The sequence below is a fragment of the Myodes glareolus genome, chromosome 16, assembly GCF_982192425.1.
Source record: "Myodes glareolus chromosome 16, mMyoGla1.1, whole genome shotgun sequence".
In the NCBI taxonomy this organism is placed as follows: Eukaryota; Metazoa; Chordata; class Mammalia; order Rodentia; family Cricetidae; genus Myodes; species Myodes glareolus.
In genome coordinates, this window is record NC_142041.1 from 56,467,854 (window position 1) to 56,481,940 (window position 14,087).

General features: G+C 39.2%; 1 protein-coding gene across 16 annotated transcripts in view; it reads left to right on the forward strand.

Moving 5' to 3' along the window:
- Cspp1 (centrosome and spindle pole associated protein 1) overlaps positions 1–14,087 on the forward strand; it is a 95,446-nt gene that overhangs the window by 26,920 nt on the left and 54,439 nt on the right. For 12 of the 16 annotated variants that reach the window (XM_085677314.2, XM_085677315.2, XM_085677318.2 and 9 more), the window contains 3 exons: positions 5,125–5,205; positions 6,112–6,210; positions 8,523–8,932. In XM_085677314.2, coding sequence (XP_085533440.2) covers positions 5,125–5,205; positions 6,112–6,210; positions 8,523–8,932 — 590 coding nt within the window. The remainder of the gene's footprint in view (positions 1–5,124; positions 5,206–6,111; positions 6,211–8,522; positions 8,933–14,087) is intronic. The other 4 variants (XM_048420489.3, XM_048420490.3, XM_048420493.3 and 1 more) reach the window with 1 other exon arrangement.

The window sequence follows — 14,087 nt, forward strand, 5'->3', positions numbered from 1 at the left end:
ATTTTCTATTAATGCAATCATTGCCTCAATTCCTGCTTTGCATTTGTTTCTGCTGCCTTCTTTATAAATATCCTGAAACTGTGGTGTGCTTGCTTTTAGCTTGTTAATTTTTTGTTCCATAATTATACTTATCACAAGATAATAGTCAAGATACTTAAAAATGTTTTGAACTATGTATTGTCATGATTTGAATGACTTGATATTTGTATACCAATCAAGCTGACCGCATTTGCTAATTTATGTAGGAAAACAGAATTAGTAGTTATGCAAATAATAGTAGTTATACAAAATGAGTAGTTATAAAAATAGTCTCATACATTCTTTGCTCACTCACCTGATGTTTAAAACACCAATAGTTTATTACTCTGTAGATCATGTCTTCAAGGGCTTTAAACTTAGCTGGGGATATAATATTTCATCAAGATCAGAAACTACAACAAGCTATCCTGATCAGTGGGAGGTATTGTTTTATAAGGTTTTACCGGATGGGAAGAAATTGGATATTCACAAGGCAGAATTGAGTAGAGAAAGCTTTCAAATGGAGACTACAGACTGAAGAAAGATGTGGCCTGTGGGCTTTTGGTTGGTGTGCCAACCAAAAAGTGTGCCAGCTTGACGGTGGGTGATAGACAGCCTTTGTAAAGAGCAGTGAGAAATGCTGTAGGGGGCTGGGCTTGTGCTGTTGAAATCCTTGTGACAGCTGTGGTGGAAGTTGAGTTCCTGGAGTGTCTGTGAAGAGCATAGCTGCTGCACAACAGTTACTTCAGCTTGTTAGAGACTCCTTAAACAGGTCTCTAATGTCGTAACTGAACTAGTCTGATTGTCAGTCCGTTGTTTGTGATGCTTTCCGGGATGATCCTGCGGCTAACTGATTTAAATAGTCCAGTGTCGTCCTCACTAATTTTTGAATAAAAATTCAAATTCCTTAGCATGCCACATCTTTCCTGTTCTAGTTTGACTTCCTCGGCCTGTCTTGTACATCCCATCTTCCTCTTCTGCCTTTTCTTCATAGATTTCTAAAGAATGATGGGGCACTGGGCATGTCTCGTGTGACATGTGATTCAGCTTGTGAGAGTTGGCTACCAAAGGGAGAGGGTACTGAAAGGTCGAAGAATGCAAGGCAGATCTTGGATTATACAAAGTATGAATTATTAACCACTGAGTCATGTCTTAGACAACAGCAGGGCAGAAGGAAAGGAATTATGTCTGAGCTAGCCAAAGGTGAACCATGGCTAACCAGCCTTTCTCAAAAACAGTTGGTGTGCCCACTGTCAATTGGAAAACAGTCTGGGGACTAGAGATGTAGCTCCATGGTACAGCACTCACCTTGCAGCAGAGAAAAACCGTCTGGGTGATGGCTGACATAGAGCACTCTGGGTGTTACTTTAACAACGTCCTGCCCTGCATCCTGCCCTGCGGGAGATGAGCATCAGATGGGCAGTCACAGCAGTGATGGCTATGGTCATGTCATGGATCGTCATGAGTGGGCATGAAGGAACTGCCTTTTTAAGAAAAGTGACGTGATCACAGGAGCACGAGTCGTTACGTCACCATGAAGGAGTTGATTCTGTGACGGGTTCATAAAAATACAGTGGCAACATGGTGCCTTGTCTTAAAGCCTTTGGATGACACCTGGAGGTGGAAGTTGAAAGCAAGAAAATTCCATAGAATGGACTATGGTGGTGGTACACATCTTTAAACCCAGCACTTGGAAGGCAGAGGCAGGTGGATCTGTGTGAGTTTGGCCAGTCTGGTCTATCTATAGAGAAAGTTCCAGGACAACCAGAGCTACACAGAGAAACCCTGTTTTGAAAACAAATCAAACAGACAAAAAAAAAAAAAAAAGAAAGAAAGCAAAAGATCCCATTTAAACACTGCCAGGAATAGCTTCTAAATAAATACCACTTTTTTCCCCCTCTGGTTTTCAGAATAAAGGATCATTGGTGTTCTTACTGGACAGACAGAACAGCTTTTAAATTGAATCAGTAAATTAATTTCATTGGTCCATAGCTCTTTCTTGAGCCTTACATTTTTTTGACTGTCTTCTTTGAAATAAAATGTGTTAAAAGCATTATAGAGCATGTCCAAAAAGGAATCGGGATCACCATCTTCATTCTCATGCTATACAAGTTTACTTTCCATGATTTTTTTTATTTATTTAGTAATTTATTTTGATTATAGCAATTAAGGCCTCCTAACATACTGATGGGTACCAAAGAGAGGGCAGAGTTAGAGTAGTTATGTAGTAGTATAGTATTTACAGAACAGATAAAATTCAAGTTCTTGTTGTCAGCATTCCAAGTTTAATCCTGATAGTGGTAGGGGTTTGGGATCTATGTCAACCTGTACTGCTGTGTAGGTTAGTTTCAGGTCAACACCAGGGCTATAGTGAGGCTCTGCTTTAAAAAAAAAAGTTTTCGTAAAGCTATGTTAGCCTTATATATTTAGTTTTTTTATTTTGTTGGAAACTTGAGTGATTATCCGAAGCTTGTTTTGTGAGTGAGGGATGATAGCTTTCAGCTGAGGACTGGAATTTGTTGTGGTTGCTCATTTATAACTCTTAGAAATGATTAGGTTTATGGTGTGCTTTGACATGGTGGGAAGCAGAGTCAGGGTCCAGTCATTACTTTGTCTTTTGACAAAGAAGCTTATTAGAGTCCCATAAGCCAACCCTCAGATTACGTTTTGTAACTAGATTTATTAATGGCTTTGTGACTTTTTCCATACTCATTCAGTCCATGTTTTTAATATAATGCTGTGGGAGCAGATAGTGTATTACATTGCAGTTACTTATATGTTTATTTGTTGCTACGGACCGGCTCAGGGGAGCCACTCAGACCGTGAGGGAACAGGACGAAGGACGGAAGATTTCAGGATACGGCGGAGGAAATTGACAGACAGTCACTCTCAATGTATTTTTGAAAATGCTGTTGCGTTTTACTATTTTCAGTGCAGGATTATATATTTTTTACAATCAAAGAACTTGGCAAAGGCATACATCATCAAATCATAGAACAGAAAAGAACAGCATAAAACAGTTTACAAAAAGAATCTTTGAAGATGCTTTGACTTGGGCACAAGGACTTCTGCTCTCTCATATTTTGTAAAATAAACTTTTTTTTCTTGCCTTCAGAGAGGCTATTGCCCTTGAGCTAGACTATCTTTATCAGCTTGTACCAGGTGGCTGGCTGGTTTGAGCTAAGTGACCTTGTGTGCCTGGGTGAGAAAGAAAAAGGCTACTATCTCCCTAGGAAAGCTTTCTGCTAGGAAATTTCTAATACATAGTCTTGAATCTCTCTGAAGTTTACTTTATATCACTAACCTCAACTCTCCTCCCTTCTCAATTCTCAGGCTCAGATATTGTCAGTTTAGGTTAGGTCTTTTTCTTCCCACAAGAAAGGTTTCATAGGCCTTCTATTTACAACTGTACATATTTCTCAGGCAAATGCCTAAAGCTTCTAAGGTTTTTCCTAGTAAAATTAACTCCTTTTGTTCCACATCATCAAGGAATTGTCCTAATGATGATTCTGCCAATTCCCAGAACTGGCTACTTTTTTAAGGTTTTAATTAATAATGGAGCAGAATTCAAAAGTGTCCTCAGCAATCTTGTTTGTATCCGCAACTGCCTGGAATAGTCTGATCTGTTAGCAATATGCAAAGATCACAAAGAACACACAGACAAGGGAAAAGACAGACATATGGCTTCCAAGGACAGTCAGGTCGAGTCAATACAAATGACGACTCAGGTGGCATTACACCACAACTGATTGCCAAGGGACAGCCTGGGACACATCTTTGTGGAGCGCGGATCCCAGTCCTCCAGCAATACTTGCGTGCCTAGTCAGCATTTCTGCTACACTGGCGAGACAGCCGTGGAGGTAGCAGGTCCCCGTTTTTTATTTTTAAATTGCCAGTGTAGCAATTTGTTAACTAAATGTTTAGAGGGAACATAAGCTTATTGTTTCCTTGACTCTTTTTTTTTTTTTTTTTTTTTTGGTTTTTAGAGACAAGGTTTCTCTGTGGTTTTGGAGCCTGTCCTGGAACTAGCTCTTGTACACCAGGCTGGCCTCGAACTCACAGAGATCAGAAAGCATTAAATGGTCAGTAATTGTTTAATTTGTTCATGAATGCAAGAAACTGGATAAGCCAACACATATTGATTTAAGTTTTAAGACATAGTGTTTAGGTGATGGTGCCAGTTTTACCGGCGAAGGAACTGAGGCAGAGAAGCTCAGAGACTTTTTAAGCTTTTTTGACTAGTTGTGCAGGGCAGGCGTCATTCTCTTGTTACGGAAGAATGTGTGTAGGTAGCTGGTGTGGCCAGTGCTGTGTGCCTTGTCAGTGGCTGTTAGTTGTAGAAGCCTGAGCTCTAGGTCCTTGGACGCCCATGGTTGACGCGACTGCTTAGTAGGCATGAGTGGAGGAGGGAGGGACACACTGCAGCAGCGGCACTCACAGCTTAGTCTTTGGGACCTTGTGCATATATTTGCTTAGATAACTACAGCAAACAGAAGAAAAAAACATTACAGGCACTCGTAAAGATACTGGTGAGGAAGCTGGGTGGTGTGGCACCACACCTTTAGCCCCAACCCTTGGGAGGCAGAGGCAGGTGGATGTCTGTGAGTTCGAAGCCAGCCTGCTCTACAAGAGCTAGTTCCAGGACAGGCTCTAAAGCTACAGAGAAACCCTGTCTCGAGAAACAAGGGAAAAAAGAAAAAATGCTGGTGAGGAAGGTAAAAGATTGAAGGAAACGTACCTGGAAGGATATAAACTGGAAAAAAATCAACCCTTTCATGATTGTAATCACCTCGATTCAAAAGATGTACACACACACACACACACACACACACACACACACACACACACACACACCTTTATGTGTGTGTGTGCGTGTGCACTGCAAATCTGCGTTAAAGCTTGAGGCTGTCCTGGAAGTTGATTTGAGAGGATTCTAGCAGTCACTCAGTCACTTTCGGTTTGCTTTCTTGATTCACAGTCTGATTTCATCCCCACTTCATCCTTCTGTTGTGCATTATGTAGCAGTTTAGGCTATAGATTGTTAAGACACTTTGAAATGTACGAAAGCAATTAGCTAATGTATATTTTTAATGTATATATACACAGAAAAATTTTCTATCTACTGGTGAGACAGACCCATCTACTCTGGGAGTTTCTCTTCCTATCGATGAGCGGTTATCTGCTAAGGTAGGTGGGTCAGAGTAGACTTTCCTGGTGCTGCAAAACCGTGAGAGAATACACTTCTAGTTACACCATTTCTCCCCGCTTGACTATAATCTTTCTTTTAAAAAGTTTATGGAATTTCTAGTTGAATCAGTTGAAAACTTTTTTTTGAACATTAATGATGTAATGTGATAGATTTTTTAAAATGTGTTGATTCTTTTACTGTATTTATTTACTTAAATAAATAATTCAGTTTATTTTTCTGTTGATATCTGAGCTACAAAGTTTGTGCTGTGTGGTAGTTGCCAGTGATTTGAGCAGTTGCGGTGTTGCTGAGCGTCTGTGTTCTGTCTCTCCAGTAGAGGTGTAGCAACGTGAAGTAGTAAGTAGGACAAAGTGGACAGATACTAAGTCTCAAAAAGCAGACCTAATTTTTAAGTACTCTTTTAGATTGTGTTGTTTCAGTGACATTGAACATATTAGGATCTAAGAAAATGTACTAATGCAATTTATTTACATTTCAGCAACAGTTGATTATATTATTTTAATGTATATACATATATTGATATTGTGTTTAGGAGTGCGTTAACTTAGGGAATAAGATGGTTAGCATTAAGCGTTTTGGTAGTGTCTGGGGAATTGCAGGGTGGATATGTCATTGACAAGCTCTGGGGGAAAGAGTCAAGGTATTTTCTGACTGAAGTAGTTGCATTCTGTTAGTAGCATCACGTGTTAATGAACTGAAAAACATATATGTCTGTATGTTGCATATGGCAAGGGAACTGCAGTGCTGATCAGTTCTCTTTCTGTTCCTTTCAGTGACCTTTTGTCCTTAGAATCATTGGGAAGGTTGATTTAGGCTAAAATCTGATTTGTATGATTCTGGCTTGATATTAACAGTTAACATTGCCTTTCGATTTCTTTTTTAAGGAAAGATTGAAACTTGAGCGCAACAAAGAATACAATCAATTTCTCAGGTGTAAGGAAGAATCCATAGAAAAGGTCAAACAGGTAGAAAAGAATACTGAGGTACGTTTTGCATTTATAAAGTGATTTTTAATATCATATGCATGAGTGGGCTGCTGGGGTTTTGTGTTTGTGCCACCATCCCTGGCTTTATTTTTTAAGTGATTTTTAAGTCTCGACAGCTTCTGGGTTTTATTTATATGTGTGTGTATTCATGTAATGCATATTCAGACTTATCAAGACTAGAATAATTGGATGATGTTCTTTTTAAAATTTTATTTTTAAATAATCATTGTTAAAAATATAATTATATAATTCCCCATCTCCCCTCTCCTGCCTTCAATTCCTTGAATGCTGTTCCCGTACTCCTCAAGCTCATGGCCTCATTGTCTTTGTTTTGTTACATATGTGTACAGTGCACAAATACATAAATATCATTTGTTGAATCCATTTAATATTACTTGTATGTGTATGATTTCAGGGCTGACCACTTGGTGTTGGATAACCAATTAGGGGGTTCGCTTTACTCTCCCTCAGCTGTCAGTAGCTGTCTGTAGTTTTTTGTCTAGGGGTGTGGCCCTTTGAGATTTCCCCCATCTGCATTAGTGTGTCTATTGGTGCTGTCACCAATAGACATGTGTTCAGGCCATGTTTGGACAGCTGTATTGTTGAGGGGTCATGGGTGTAGTTTCCCTGTCATTTCCCTGAGCCGTGGGTATAGGAGTTGTGTATTAGATGCAGCCTCTTTGGCTGAGTTAGCAGAGCAACTGTCGGTTGTTCTCTGCATTTTGACCAGTTGTGGTTCTCTATAACGTTCTCCATCTGCTTCAAATTGAAGTTCTGATAGCGGTGAAAGTTACACTTATCTGTGAGTGTACAGAGAAGGGTTTAGAAACTGGGAAGGAATTATGCTGGTTTAGTAAAGTGGTGGTAGTAGGCTCTCCTCTAAGATCTCTGACCCCATCAGCCCTGGGTAGTTGTCTAAGTTTCTAGTACTAGGCACGATTTCCTTCCTAGTGAGTGGACCTTAAGACTAATTAGACAGCTCTTAGTGCCACGATAGAAGTGCCATGAGCTCACCTTTAAGGCTAGATGGCCATTGTTGTGGTTTTAGACTTCACTGCTGTGTAGGTGTCTTAGTTAGGACTTTTGTTGCTGTTGTGAAACACCATGACCAAAAGCAAGTTGGCGAGGAAAGGGTTTATTTGGTTTATACTTCCACATCGCAGTTCATCATGAAATGCAGTGAAGGCAGGAACTCAAGCAGGACAGGAATCTGGAGGCAGGAGCTGATGCAGAGGCCATCAAGGGGTGCTGTTTACTGGCTGTTCCCCAAGGCTTACTCAGCCACTTTCTTACAGAACCCAGGGCCACCTGCCAAGGGATGGTACTACTCACAGTGGGCTGGTCCTCTCCCATCAATCAGTGCTTAAGAAAATGCCTCAGAGTCTTGCCTGCACCTATATTTTATGGAGGCATCTTCTTACTTGAGGTTTCCTCTTCTCTTCTGTCAAGTTGACATACAACTAGACATTACAGGAGGACCTACTGGTGGCTTTCCTCCCTTGCAGCCTGCATGGCACCTTTTGTTACTATGGAAGCTGTTCCTGAGGGAGGAGGCTCTCAGGGCATATCCAGCTCTAGTCTTCCAATGTCCGAAGTGCATGGTATCTCCTGCTTCAACCTCTGTGAGACAACCAAGGGCAACAGCAAAGCTCATAATGTTTTGGGAGTCTCTTGGACTCAGCTAGACAACAGCCCCAAAGAAAGTATCTCATGCCTGGAACCCAAGTTTTTGTTAGATAGTCAGTGTGGCTCCTGGGGGCCATTGTCAGCCCAAGTGGCATAACTTAATTTTATTTATTTATTTATTTTTTGAGACAAGGTCTTACTATGTAGCTGTGGCTGTCCTGGAACGTGCTCTATAGGCCAGGCTGGTTTCAAACTCAAGATATCCACCTGTCTCTGCCTCCCAAGTTCTGGGATTAAAGATGTTTACCACCACCACCCAACAAAGCTTACCATGTTGAAGAGTTTAATTTGAAGTACTCTGTAACTCTTAAGATATGTCTGTTATGTCTAAGGCTGAGAATTTGCATTTAGTTGACAGGATTTCATAGCCACTTACCCATATTAGTATTGCTGTCTCTTGTTATATAATACATCTCTCTGCAAAATAATTCTCTGAAGTTTTTTTTCTGAAAAAAGTTACTTTAATGACTTTTGAAGAAACATCAAAGTTGAGATATATATCAATGTATTTTAAGGATAGTTATTGGAATTTTATATAATAAAGACTTAGTATGACTTGAGACTTTAATTATCTTTTATATAATAATGTCTCATTAAGCTTTTTTTCTTCTTTAATTCAACAGCTAAAGAATCAAAGAGATAAAAACCCTGTTAGTCAAGGTAAATCTGAGCTACCTCCGCAAATACAGACTTCATACACACATTCTGAGGCACCGACTTACGAAGAGCTTCTAAACCGAAGACGGCGAGAGGAAAGCAGATACCGGCAACTAGAAGAAGAAATTGAATTAATAAATAGAAGACTTCTTAGACAGGCTGATGAAGAAGTAGGCATTTCTGGTACAAACCAAAGCTTTGCCAGCAAGGCTAGTGTTCCTGAGCGAAGAGCTCGCAGGTTTAATGAGGAGCGTGTGCCTGACAGACAGCACGGTAGATCTGACCGCGACCCCGACGGCGGTGAAGAAATGGATGAGAGGTTTCGATTTGAAAGTGATTTTGATAGAAGACTTCTGAGAGTGTATCCCAGTGACAGGTATTTACACATTCATCCTCATTCTCTTTACTTACTTACTATTGCTCTTAGTTTCTAAAAGCGGTTTTACCTCATGATTAATTCACCTGTGCTATCTGTTTTGTGAGGCGCTGTAATTATATGTGTCACAGAGAACACTCAAAATGAGGTCATCTAGGAGTTGGAAAGTGTGTACCCTTGATTTAAAAGTGGGTGGCAGCATTCTTGTAGAATTTCTTGTCTCAGCCGTGACCGAGTAGGGGAGTAAACAGCAACGGCAACAGCAAAAACAAGCAAACAAAAGCCCCAGACTCTTGTGTGTGAGTGTGAAGCCTAAAGCAGACATTGATTGGGATTGGAAGCCTGGACTCTGGCTGCCAGTAGCATCCAGAGAAAGCCCAAGTTTAAGGACTCAGGTTGTCTTGGGTCATAGTTTCCCAGATGACTGTCAGGGATGATTGAAGTCAGGTTGATAGCCATCTTAATTTCGAATGTTAAATGTAGGGAAAAGGAACATTTTAGCATGGATGAAATAAAGATTGTTATTGAACTTTTATATAATTCAAATGGTGTAAACTTTTCTCAATCAGATTTTCAAATGTTTTTTTCACTTCCTTTAAATAATTGATTTTGTAATATTGTTTGGAATTTCTTAACTATAGGTCTTTGTCCTTTATCTTAATATTTAACTTGACATATGTTTCCATATTAGAGACAGAAATATCACAGGGCCTGTGTTTGTCATTGGCCTGCTAACTTAAAAGATTACATGTAAATTTTAGGACCTGTTTTGTTTGATAGTCTCAATATTTAATTTTTTACTATTTTAGAAAATATTCTCAGGGCATAAAGCTGCACTGCCAGTATTTTAATTACTGGTAACAATACAAAGCTTTCATTAATTCTCTGTCTTTAGTCTGTATCCTAGTTTAGATAATTTGAGTTCAAAATTTAATATCTGTAAGAATGAGAAATGTGATTGCTTACTACAGTTCTCTATGTGAGCTGAATCTAGTATGTAGTTTTGAAAATGATCTGTATTCTTTGTATCTTATATTTGAAAATGCTTATATTTGAAGCTAATTAAAATACTTTTCAATTTAGGAACTCCAGGTACTCCTGGAATCTTGATGGTGTCTTCTCTGTACCTGAGAACTTTCTAGGACCTTTTTTTTTTTAAATGATATTTACCTCTAGAATATAATGAAAACATAACTTTGAAGTTTGGAATTATAAGAAGCTTATGACAATTAATGCTTAATTCTTCACATATGAGCTAGCAAATCAATTTCATTTAATCATTTGAGGACTGCATTATTATATATCTTATAAATGAAATGACCTTTTTCCGTTAACTTCTTTAAATTGTATTTTGAGATTATGTTACGTAAGGTTGAATTCTTACTCATGATCTCAATTCTGAACACTATTTAAGTCATGTGTTATTATCAGATATCATGTCTCCATGCGTTAGGCATTTTTCATGTTTCTTGAGGACAAATCGGTTTATAGCCACTCTTTCTCTTTGAAAAAAAGAATTCACATTAATCATCCAGTAGTTTATATTTAACTATTAGTAAAAGACATAATCCTATTTGTTAACTTCTATGATTTCCTTATTCCTAACTTCTTTAAGTTAAATTTTTGATTGATTCTAATCTTATAGTAATGTTTTATTTTTATAATTTTGCTGTGAGTTTCATTCTAATTATCTTACAACTTCTTAGCATGTCTGACGTATTATGAACAGTAGATTTTTTCTTATCTTAGAAGTGGGGCAGTGAAAGCTCTCCAGGAAGGGTTTTCTTAAAGTCATACCTTGAATTGGTCAAAGTTCTTAAATAATTAACAAAGTAGTTATCACTGGGACTAAGAGTTTGTGTTCTGTGTGTTTGTGTGTGTTGTTCATGTGTCCTTACTAATGAGTAAAGTTGATGTTAAAGAGCTCTCTGAAGTTGAACATAAGTAGTTTTTTTTATGATACTTTGAATTATAGACTCTTAAACTGTAGCCCCTGCTAGTTTGTATTTCTTATTAGTGAGCTGTAGAAGTTTTCCTTTAATACTGAGTTAAGGAAGATTTCAGCATCGGATGCTGTTTGCAGTTTCTGCGTGACTCATGTGTCACACAGAATAGCATTTCATTTCTATTTAAAGTTTGCTTTAAATAGTTGTATATTTATAATAGACATTCAGTAAAGTTCTGAAATGACCCTTCCTCTAAAGCTGGGACCTGTAAGAACTGATAGGTTAAATGCCTCCTTAGTGTAAGACGCTCCAGATTTAATTTGTAAGGCATAAGTGAGAAGTGCCTGAGAAGTTAGCTGTTGGTGAAGACTTCTCCCTTAGTACTTTTACTTCTTCTTCAGAAAAGTCATTTTAGCAAATATTTTAAAAGATTCATTTGCTGGGCGGTGTTGGCGCGCACACACCGTTAATCCCAGCACTCAGGAGGCAGAGGCAGGCGAATCTCTGTGAATTTGAGGCTAGCCTGGTCTGCAGAGTGAGTTCCAGGACAACTAGAGCTATCACACAGAGAAACCTTGACTTGAACCACCCCCCCCCAAAGGGATTGATTTTTTTTTTTTTTTTTTTTTTTTTTTTTTTTTTTGGTTTTTCGAGACAGGGTTTCTCTGTAGCTTTGGTGCCTGTCCTGGAGCTAGCTCTTGTAGACCAGGCTGGCCTCGAACTCACAGAGATCCGCCCGCCTCTGCCTCCCGAGTGCTGGGATTAAAGGCGTGCGCCACCACCGCCCGGCGGATTGATTTATTTTTAAAACATTCTATGTGTATGTATGTGTCCTGCCTAAGTTTATGTGCACATGTTGTACAGTTGCTGGTGGAAGCCAGAGGGTTTCTTATCCCCTGGAGCTGAATTTCAGGCCACCGTTAGCCATCTGATATGGTTCTGGAGACTGAACCAGGGTCTTCTGCAAGAGCAATATGTGCTCTTCATCACTGAGCCATTTCTCCAGCTCCATATGAACAGATTTCCCTTCACATTGAGGATATAGTTGAGAATAGAAAATGCTTATTAACTACACAGATTGGAAAGGAACTGGAAGTGATGGGTGATGTTGCTGACAGGTAGCTTTTCAGAAAGCTCTAAAAGCAGAACTCAGGGGCATGGTCCATCCTTCACACACATGGAAACTCACATATCTCAGTGGCACGGTACCTCACTCACTGCATCCTTTTTTTAAATTAAGTTTTTTGCTTTTTGCTTTTTTTTTTTTATGAGACTGGCTCTTAACTTGATAGCATGTGCTGACCCAAGACTCATCATAGTTCAGGCTGTTCTTTAACTCATGACAGTCCTTTTGCCTCAGCCTCTAAAGGCTTGGGATTACAGATATGAGCCATCACACTTAAGAAAGATACTCTTTTTTGTTTGTTCGTTTTGTTTTTTGTTTTTTGTTGTTTTGGTTTTTAGAGACAGGGTTTCTCTGTATAACAGACCTGGCTGTCCTGAAACTCAGTCTATAGACCAGGCTGGCCTCAAACTCACAGAGATCTGCCTGCCTCTGCCTCTTAAGTACTGGGATTTAAGGCATGAGCCACCACTGCCTGACCTACCAAGTATTTTCAAGACCCTGGGTTTAATATCCACTCCACTCCTGCAGAAAGGTGAAGGGTTTAGATTCAATATGGCTACTGAAATCTCAGTCCCAGATTCAGTAAGAATAAAACGTTGACCAAGATTCTAAACTGCAGTTTGGTTTCATGGCTTTATATATCCCATGTTTTTTTTTTTTTTAATTATTATTAGTCTTAGTAACTAAAAAGTTTTGATATTTCTATTTGTGAATAGCATTTTTTTCTGAATTTAAAATGGTAAGCACAATTGTATCAGTCACAGAATTGAATCAAATGCCTTATGATTTTGTAATTTTTTTTTAGTGAAGTATATATTCCTCCACTCTGGACTCTTAAATATTTCTGTGGTATTTACTTATAATCTTGTGAATGACTTGTGTTTCTCACTAGAAGAAACACTGAGAACACCCTCTGTGCTGGATGTGCACTGGAAAGCTCTGCAGCCTCACCAGCAACAGCCTTGGTCTTAAACACACTTAAGATCATTTGTTAAATTCTGTTAATTTAGTATGGTTTGAAAATATGGTGCTTGCTTTTATGATCTGTATATGTGCTGAAGAGCCCATGAACTGTATTTTGTGTGGGTTCGTAACTCTAGCTGTGAAAATCTTAAGTGTATTAAGATTGTAAATACAATTTTTTTTAATGAGTTAGCTGAAAATGCAGGATGCTGTAGTTCTTTTGTAAATTTTAGAACAAATTTCTGCGTTTCTATTGACTCTTAATTATGAGACCCAAAGTTATGCTTTAACAATAGTAAGTTTAAATTTCTTTGTATAATTATTAATTAATTTTTACCTATGTAGATACCTCCTTACACCACCAGTGAATTTATTTTTGTGTGTCATGTCAAGTCCTTAAGACCATTCCTGGGTTTGGTGATTCTTTAGGATGCTGACGCCCAAGTCTGTGCTCACAGCTGTGACTGTTCATTTTAGTTTTATTGAGGCGATGGCTTGCTCTGCCCTGGCCTGCAGGCCTCAAACATGTGGTAGCTTTTTTCTCACCTCAGCCTCCTGAGTGCTGGGATTGCAGGCGGATCAGCATGCCAGCTGATGGCTGTCCGAGTTACTGTGGCTGTGGATGGAAGGAAGAGCCGCATAGGGAAAGGTGCATGGACAGAAAGAAGCAGAGGGAACTGGGTGCTTCCTTTTGAAGCAAGTGAGGAGACTTCATCCCTGCAGCAGTGAACTGAGACTCAGGACCTAAGGTTCTTCTTGAGGGCAGATTGTATAGATGCCCCTTCCTAGCATAAGCTAACATTTCAGATCTCCTATAGAAGGCAAATGTTTCTTTATAGTCTTTATTGTTTGTGCAGATAGTCTAGGGACAGTGAAGCACCCATTAGGTCTTAGCCTGGTGGGATCCTCCTAAGACTGATGTTGTCAGGTGACAGCCCTTTCTCAGTGTGGCAGTCTCAAGCCTGCTGTCGGACTCTCTGCACACATGGATTATATAGACACAGTGTAACTACATAGAAGGTCTTTGTTCATTAAAAACTGGAATTTGCTTTACATGGTAGAAATAGGGATGGCGCTAGATCGATGTGTTAGTTTAAAAGAGAGCTGAGCATCTGTGCTT